Source organism: Aedes aegypti, chromosome 3, assembly GCF_002204515.2.
Source record: "Aedes aegypti strain LVP_AGWG chromosome 3, AaegL5.0 Primary Assembly, whole genome shotgun sequence".
NCBI classification, from domain to species: Eukaryota; Metazoa; Arthropoda; class Insecta; order Diptera; family Culicidae; genus Aedes; species Aedes aegypti.
Window position 1 is genome coordinate 97074869 of NC_035109.1, and position 9447 is coordinate 97084315.

General features: G+C 36.9%; 1 protein-coding gene and 1 long non-coding RNA gene across 2 annotated transcripts; one reads left to right on the forward strand and one right to left on the reverse strand.

The window, feature by feature from the left end:
* The first annotated feature begins 1136 nt into the window (after positions 1-1136).
* Positions 1137-2323, forward strand: LOC110679181. The gene is made up of 4 exons (XM_021853281.1): positions 1137-1260; positions 1321-1455; positions 1517-1852; positions 1911-2323. Exons 1-3 carry the CDS (start codon positions 1218-1220, stop codon positions 1792-1794), a joined length of 456 nt encoding a protein of 151 aa, XP_021708973.1. The 5' UTR covers positions 1137-1217; the 3' UTR covers positions 1795-1852; positions 1911-2323.
* A 292-nt stretch (positions 2324-2615) lies between these two features.
* LOC110679182 lies at positions 2616-3603 on the reverse strand. The gene is made up of 2 exons (XR_002502284.1): positions 3116-3603; positions 2616-3050 (listed from the first exon to the last, which is right to left on the reverse strand). It is a non-coding gene; the product is annotated as an uncharacterized LOC110679182 (long non-coding RNA).
* Between the last annotated feature and the right edge of the window lie 5844 nt (positions 3604-9447).

Here is a 9447-nt window from a genome sequence, read left to right on the forward strand (position 1 = left end):
TCTCCTGTCATTTGACCTGCTTCGTAAAATGGCTCATAGGAACAATCCCAGTGAAAAAACTATAACCCTTGTGGTGTTTTTGTCGACTAAGCGAACGTCAAACATGATCAAAAGTGTCAAGGTTCATTTAAAGACCCAATAATTATTTTTAAATTAAAGTTTAAATATGATATAGCCGTTATTTGAGAGGGAAAACTTGCTAAAGTAGTTACAGTCAGTGCTGGGAATGGTAATAGTAGTAGGCTTGAGTTTTTGCGAAAATCACGTGGCTCTCCTAATACAGTAGTTCAAAATTGTGAATCTCATCAAGTAGTCTATGTTGGGTACATGAATTTTCTAAATCAGGAGTGTCATTGAAGGCTGAAAATGCGGGAAATGCAACGGGAAATAGAACATTTTTCTACAGTAGTTTTGGGTTGCCCTTGGCAACGGGTGTTTTGCTATTTTCAAGGCACTTTGCCTACAGCAGCGATACGCGTGAGTTTCACTGGCTCCGGTGACTGTGATTCGCTACGCATGCCTACTGCAGTGTGAATCTCAGAACCTTTCCCAACTCTGGTTACAGTAACATGCTCTTTCGTGTTATTAAATAAAAACAAGATTTCATTAAACATTTTAGGACCCTATTAGTGATGAAAAGTATAGAATTTGTATTTTCGTACCAACAGTAGCAACATAATTCCTATAGAAGTAAAGATATTTATCATGGTTGCATTCGTCGTTACAGCTAATGTCAAGTGACTTCTACAAAAATACTTATTTTTACTTTTGAATATTTTTCACCCAACATTTCAAGACCCCTTTTTCAATATGACGTAAGTAACAATGTCAACAAAAATCATGTGTTTCCACAAAGTGATAGATCGTGCACTACTTTGTATGGTTTTTAAATGAAAAATTCAAATTATTATTAATCAGTTCATAAAATTCGTTTTTCAAAATTGACTTAAGTCACAATCAAAGCGAAAATGTTTTTTTTTCAGTGTCGTCTTTTTGTCGGTGTTATGACTTATGTAACGCTCGTAACGCCATACGCTTTCGTCAAATGACTGACCAAACGTCGTAAGCAACATTATTTAACGAATCGGTTTAGACGTCGTGTGAGCCAAATTGTAAACACAGTTTTTTGTGCTTGCTATTGTAATAAAATTTAAGTAAATTTACTCCACTAAACTTAAATCAATCAGGTTTTACATCGAAATTGTTCACAATCGGCGATGGCATCAGTTGACACAAACGAAACAGCTGTTGTACAGAAATGTAAGTACATTTTTCTCGTATGATGTGCACCTTTTTCAAACATTCTGTATATGTCCACAGCGCGGTCGTTTGGAGCGGAGTTCAGAAAATTCATTTCGAGCCCCCAGTGCCCAGCCTCCGACATATCAGCATCGACCAAGAAAGCGCGAACCTTGCAAGGATCAGGAGTAAAACTGTCATGTGAAACTGAGAACGGTAAGTTTAGGTGTTTTTTTTTCAGTAATTTAAGCTCTAAGAGATATTTCTTGACTTTCAGCATCCGTGAACGATTCTGCTGGATCAAAACAGAACCAGATATACCGTGCAGTACTCCGCAACATTGCCAACTCTCCAAAAACCAAACCAAAGGGAACACCATCCGGCGCAAATTCCCACCGAGGATTCCAGGATGCTAAGAGCAAAAATTTACTTCTAAAAAATGTTTCCGTGGCACAAAAACAGGCCGTAGGATCGGATTTTTCTAGTGGCTCCTCACACAACCGGTCAAGTCAGCATTTGAACGGATTCAACGCACATACCCTTGTTGATCACTAGATCAAAATCTCCTTGAATGGAAGCGGATCTCACAAGGCTGATCGTAAAATTCAGAAAGGTAAGTGTTTTACATTTTGGTAATTTTATTGTATACTTCAACATGTATACTTTTTCAGTGTCACCAAACATATCAGCGGAAGTGGCTGTTGATTCACGGCGACTACAGTGACTACAGTCAAATGATGATAATACTCAAAAATTAACCCAGAAAAGTTCGTTATCGTTGTGGAACTGTTTGCATATTGATCATTACAGCACACATCATTCATTTATCCATTGACAAGTATGAAATTAATGGACCAAATTGTGCTAGGGCGTCTGTACCAGTTATAGAGGCAATAGTAAAATTCATATTATTTTAACAAGGGCCATGTTAAATAAATACACACGAAAATAAAAATTACCTATAACATGCTTGAAATCACACTACCACTATTATTGGGCAACACACTATCACTGGATCAGCCACCCTATATGTCTATCAGTAACGGCACGAAGAACGGCCACTTTATGGCAGCTACTGGTACACTACAATATTTTCAAATGGGTTGAGCTTATAGCTTTCAGTTTTGCAAGAATCAAGTTCTTAAACTTCCACCACGTTAAATCCAGTTTTTTTCTGGTCTCTGCAAGACTGAACAACATAGCCTCAAATCGTCAACATAACAGTCAAATTGAGTTACATATTCAAGTATTTTTCCACAAGTACTTCTTTCAAGTTATTTTTATATGTAGATCCTTTGTTTCCGTTTCTTTTACATTTATTGAGAAATCTACTGTTTATTGGATTGTAGTTTTTTCTATGTTACAATTACTCTATATAAAAATATTTGGCAAGCTTAAGGAGGCTTTCACTCCTCCTATAATCAAGTTATAAGTCTACGGTGAACCCAGCATGCAAAAATGACAAACGCTAGAAGGATACGTTGGGTGATACATGTTGCTAGAATGCCGAACAAGCTTGCAAAGTTGGTTGTCGCCTCAAATCCGGCCAGTATAAGAATCGGGAGCACAGTGAGCACGGCCAGGTGAGTGATGGTCGCCGGCGAGGTAGAAAGAAGGTGCCCATGAGCTGGAGGTGGCGTAGAGTTAATAACGATGTTATGAAACTGCAATCTTGGCTGGCGATTTTGTACATTAATTTCAACGTTCGTTTGCTGTTGCTGTCAATTGGCAAGAATGTCAGGTAAAGCATTTTCACACAATATCCTCAATGCAATCCTCAATGGGCTTGCATTCGATGAAATCGGCAACATCTGTGAACATAATTTTTAAGATGTTTTGGTTGTTAGTATGTTAAATATACCGAGTTAATACTTACAGTTTTGTGACATAGAACTTCGTAAAACATCCGTATTCGTGATCTTTGTCATCATTATTCCACCTGTCCTATCTGTTGTTTTATGCTTATGCTGACGTATGCATCCTGACGTAAGCAACACATCGGTTGTCAAAACGTCGTAACAAACTTGACGAAAGCAACATAACTTTTGGTAACACGTCGTAACGCACCCGACGAAAATAACAAGATAGTTTTCAGAACGACTTATCGATAGGTCGCATTGTCGTTTCTAAACGGAAAAACGACTTAAAATCGTTTTTCATTCAAAAACATAATTTAAACATAAGAAAATGCATATAGAATACGCAACAATGATAAATGGTGTTGTTTTGTATTGTCCAAATGTATCCACTTAACATTTAATGGCTTAGTTGGTAAATAGGAATTAAAGATAAAGCTCGAAACTTCAGCATCGATTTTCTCGTTGAGAGCATAATGTTACATTCGCCATATTGAAAAAGTGGTCTTGATTTCTTGCTTTCTGAACTTGTTTTGTTTACTTCTTTCAGCCAAGCTACACAGAAAAAAAACAACAGTTGATTTACGCGATAATAGGAATTTGACCAAAATTGTAAGCTATAAAACCAATAAAAAACAATACAATGTTCTGTTACAATATATTATACTGTTTTTAAATTGTATATTCAAACAAGAATAATGTTGCTTCGATATTCAATTACAATACGCTGATATATGACATTTCGGAAGGGACACGGAAAACAAAATACAACCAAAATTTGAGTTTAAGCCAAGGGGTGTGACAAAATCTAATCTATATAAATAAAAATGGAGTGGTGTTTGTATGTCACGAAATGGCTTCCAAACGGGTCAACCGATATGAATGATTATTTTTCCGTTTTGTTCGTCAAGTGTTCCGAAGTGTTTGTGTGTATAAAAATACCAGGATATTCACCGGGAAAGTTGAAAAAAGTAGCGCGAATGAAACTGTCATTTTATATGGGACGATCAAAAGCGTTTTTCAACAGCCTACTTGATGGCGAGACGAAGTTTGCCGGGACCACTAGTAAAAAATATAAAAAATGTTTTGTGGATTTAAACAAACAGAAAACATTAAAAAAAATTGAGTAAACATGTGTTTGTGGCCTAAACTTAAGCGTTTGGCACTAAAATTGGGACAGGGCTTTAGGACCCTATTGTATCCAATACGTTATATTGTACATTAATGGTTTATTCCATTCACTGAATGATACGTTTTTATCCGGGTTTGCCTAGTACGAAAAAGGTTCATCTGTATAAATGACTAGTGTATAGTTTTTGATGACACCCTAAAATTTATAGTAACCAAACTGTGTAGCTTGTTGTTCCTAAGCAGATGAATAGATTAATGGGTTGTATCCACTTCGTAAGTACTGTGCAAAAGGATAGGACAAGTAATGGCCAAGAAATACTTCAGCTGTCCAAATTACTTGAGCTGTATCCAGTTGACAAGTAGAGCTGATTTCGTAACATTGGTAACGCCTGCCGTGCAAATCAAATGGAGCTGTCACAATTCCGTACGGAAAAATGTGCCGCTCAATGAGCCTATGCATGCTATAAAACGTTTGACTTTTACTGTGCGCCATATTTTCAAGTTGCCCGTGAGAGAGAGAGCGAGACAGCACCAACACACGGCGCACAGTAAAAGTCAAACGAACAAAAGAATTTATAGCACGTACAGAGGCTCATTATTCCGCAAGTAAAAGTGACACTTCGCTCATTCTGGATCAGCTGTCAAAATCAGGCCTGACATTAGTCATCGTCATTGCACTTTCTTCAACAGTAGCAACGAGTCGTGTGACCTTCATATATATGCAACACAACTTCTCCGACCAACATGACGAAACTTTTCGTCGTGCAACAGAAGAGTTGTAACGTTGACAAATTCCTACGCTTCAATATGCTCTTCGTCACAAAGATATTTTTGCCTTGTTACGGACTCTGTCGAAGAGACGTGATAAATTTTTGTATGACGCAAAAATATGCGTTTTCGTCACTCGTCACTTAAAGCATGACGAATGACGATATTCTAATAGTTGTTTTGTCGGAACCATGTGAAGACTTACAGCCTACAGGCCGGTCTATCACACTTTGAGGAATTTCTCGATATTGCTATCTGCCGTACATTGCTCAAGTTTGAACTGTTTGTTACGTAAAAATAATACTAGGCATTGAATACAATCCGCACACAACAGAAATAAAATCCATTCCGTCTAGGTAGGGGGACATGGGGCAAGAAGGACACCCGGGGCAAAAGTGCCACCTCTAATTTCACGTAGTTCAAATCAAATTTTTGATGTTTAACTCAGGATAAGTATAAATTGAGTACTAATTGAGGGTTGTGTAAATATTACAGTTAAAAATGTTTAGTACAAAATAATAGAAAAAGGTATTTAACTCACCAACGCAAAATATGCGAAATATTATAAGAATGTAAGACTGGAAAACAAGGATTGACTCCCAATAAATACAAAACATATTGATTTTTCCGCACAGTATTGATGATTTTCAATTGTTTAATATAGCTGTGAGGAATTTTTTTCGAAATAGTCCTTTTTACATTAAATTTTACATATATAATAACAGTATGTCTTATGGGGCAAGAGGGACACCGCAATTTTCTCATATAAAATCAAATGAACTTTTATTTTTCGTGTTTAATATTGCATTAAATCAATGTTTCCGACTAAATAGAATCAAAACAAACCATCTCGGGCATTCAAAATTGTTTCTGAAAATTTTTACTATTTCTGTTACAGTCAAATAAGATGAAAACTAAATTAATTTCGTAAAATTACTTTTTAACTATAAGTCAACTTTTATCCCTCAGTTTTTATCTTTAATTACTCTACAATTAATCGTTTAGGCGGGGAAATAATAATTTACAAAATTTGTGGCATTCTGCTCTGGTGGTCTTCTTACCCCATACGAGTGGCACTCTTGCCCCGTGCCACGTTTAAAAACCTCATAAGAAGACACATTTTCAAAAATCTCAAATCATCAAGTGTTTCTTATATTTTTGAAATCTATCTATAACATAATTTAGAACAAGAGGTGAGCTTACCCCTACACTGGAATAATCTTCAAAAATTGTGCTAATCAACCATGATTTCAGCTTATAGCTAAGTATGCTGTTTCGCTCAAGAAAAGTAAAGAAATTCCTTGACTGAAAGGGTCAAGAAATTTCCTACAGAGAGCCCCCTTTGAAGTGACATTTCTTCTCAACAGCGTACTGCGATCAGAAAAAAGTGATTTTCTTGACCATTTCTTGGGAGAAATTTTCCACGCATCGAGATAGGCGATTCCTTTTCTTGTCAGTAGCAAACCGGCCTTATATATCTTAAGGTGTCCTTCTTGCCCCCAGCCCCCCTACTTTTGTTTGCAACTTAAAAATTGGCAAAATCAGTAACCCGTGCAATTATTAGTAAGCCATGAAAAAAATAACAATTTGACATTCGTTGTTTGAACATCCAGAAAAGAGGTCAATTTTGTATCCTGTTCTTGAAGAAAAGTTGAATTCGATTTGAAATCTCTAAAGGATCGATTCCAGCTGTCCTTCAACAAAATTTTATGAAAAGACGAGGCTCCGCGAAGATCAAAGTTGTTCCACATTCAACGAGTAAAATCATGAACATACAAATGAAATTCATTATACAAGGCAGGTAGGTATAGGTATCTATCGGTTCTGTGTTCGGGCAGGATTTTTTAAGCAAATCCGGAGTAAAACTCAAAATTCTTTGAATGATCTATTGACTTTTCCACGATCGCAAATGAATTCCTCAAGTTTTTCTTAAGCTTCCTTTTTCCATCAAAAAAACAAATATGCAAGCTTTCAAGTGCTATCGAAGCCAAGCAAAGGCACATAGAATCAGATAGCGCTTTGTGCTGAAAGTTCAACCGATTGACTAAAGTGACTAATCGAGAAAAAATATCAGTTTCGTTCTCTTAAATTGTGCTCCTTCAAAATTCATTGCATAGCTTGGTTCTGTGTATATCTTCAAGCAGTAACCTTAACAATTTCCATGTATAAATAAGAAACTGGAGATTCTTTATTGAAATCAGACTAATCAGAAACTTTAGCTTTTCTACCTTTTTACACAGTGTGCCAAAAAGAGAATAATAGCTTTTCTGTTGGCAACGGTCTTGAATGAACGTTTGCCCCGCTGGTGCAGCTTGAGTTTGAATCTAGTGTGGGTCACAAGTTTGCTGGCCGAAACACTAACTATCGATAGTTTTATGACATACATATTTTAAACCAGCCGTACACTAATTTTTGCTGAAAAATATACACTAAAAGCACAAATTTCTCCGAATGGCTCAAATTTTTGCCCCACTATGGGCCAAAATTGGTTTCCAAGTATTTATGTAAAAACTAGTGGTCCCGGCAAACTTCGTCTTGCCATCAAGTCATCAAGTAGGCTGTTGGAAAATATCATGGTATCTTCTATAGAAAATGACATATTAGTACTCCCCCGTTTTACCAAATTTTCCGAAAACTTCCCCAAACTTTTTCGTCATACGAACACGTCGGAGTCCTTCAAGAAGGCAACAGTGAAAGAATTGTTCAAATCGAATGTCCTGTTCTCAAGTTATTTCGTGACATACAAACACCAATCAATTTTTATTTATATAGATTAATATGCCTCTAAGCATCCCCTTGGCCTACAACGCCTTTAGACAAGAAAATCGAAAATGATTCGAATATTTTTTTGTTTCAAATGGAAATAATATTCGCGATCAAATACAACAAATTGCCATAACTTTTCCAAATATCAATCGATTTTTATATTTGGAGCGCAAGTCTCTTACTCAAACAGCATTCGAACCATTGAATTTAGCTAGAAATCTTGAAAGGAAACTCTTGCTATACTCTAACTTTTGCCCACTTTCCTAAAGTAAAGTGAACGAACCGTGCAAAAACCGGACGGTATTTTATTTTGCAATTTTCTTCACATTTGATTTTAGCACGGTTTGATATTGGCAATTAAACCATTCGATTTTAACAACACATATTTTTTTGTTGCTCTAAAGTTTCCTTGTAATAAATTTACAGACATATTATAATTAATTCGTTAGACTCAATGCAGCAAAATTATGATGCAATACAAAAACTGCCGTTCAACTCATATTTGTCCCACGATTCATTAGGTTTACATAAAACATGGCACAAGTAGGCGTAGAAGGGCAGACAAATGCATATACAAAAAAAATCATGTATCAGTTACCGATCCTACAGAAAACTTTTTAAGACTATTCGTGTTTTAAAAAAGCAAATATAAGTCGTGGTTATTATGAAGTTAATAAAAGTTTTTATTGAACCAAACGTTTTATTTTGACATGGTTCGATATTGCCAACATGAGTTTTTTACATGTTGCCATAATCGAACAGCCATTCGGGTTTATTCTACGACTGGCGTGAGGTGACAATTGTCGGTCTCGTATAGCGAGGTGACAATTCTCGACTCGAGTGAAGTGACTCGCCGTGTAAATCAAATGGAGAGTCACTTCACTCGAGTCGACAATTGTCACCTCGCTATACGACACCGACAATCGTCACCTCACGCCAGTCGTAGAATAAACCCAATTGTCGTCCTTATTCTGCGCGGCGTGTGAGTCGAGACGAGTCGCTCTCACCGCGAGTGACGTGAGACGACTAATGATAATCAAATGGGAGCGAGTCGACAATTGTCACCTCATTCGACTAGTGTCACCTCACACGCCGCGCAGAATAGGCACGTGTATTTACGAAATATGTACAGCCAGGTCTGCTATTGAACGCTGCCATCCACTCTACGGCCACCGCAATTTCTCAGCTACTGTCCCATAGATTCTTATGAAATTTGGTAGGTAATTAGTTTGCACTACACCTCAACAACATGCAAAAATTCAGCTGCGTCTCTTGAGCAACTGCTTAGAAATTGCCGTGGGAAGAAAGTGGGTGTCAGCGTCTTATAGCAGACCTGATTGTATTTTTTATTTACAAATTATGTATTTTTATTGCAATTTTGTATTATAATTCGTAGTGAATTAAATTAAAAATTCATCATACACCTTCTCCTTCTTCTTTCTGGCGTTACGTCCCAACTGGGACAAAGCCTGCTTCTCAGATTAGTGTTCTTATGAGCACTTCCACAGTTATTAACTGAGAGCTTTCTTTGCCGATGGACCATTTTTGCATGTGTATATCGTGTGGCAGGTACGGAGATACTCTTATGCCCTGGGAATCGAGAAAATTTCCTATACGAAAAGATCCTTGACCAGCGGGATTCGAACCCACGACCCTCAGCATGATCATGCTGAATAGCTGCGCGTTT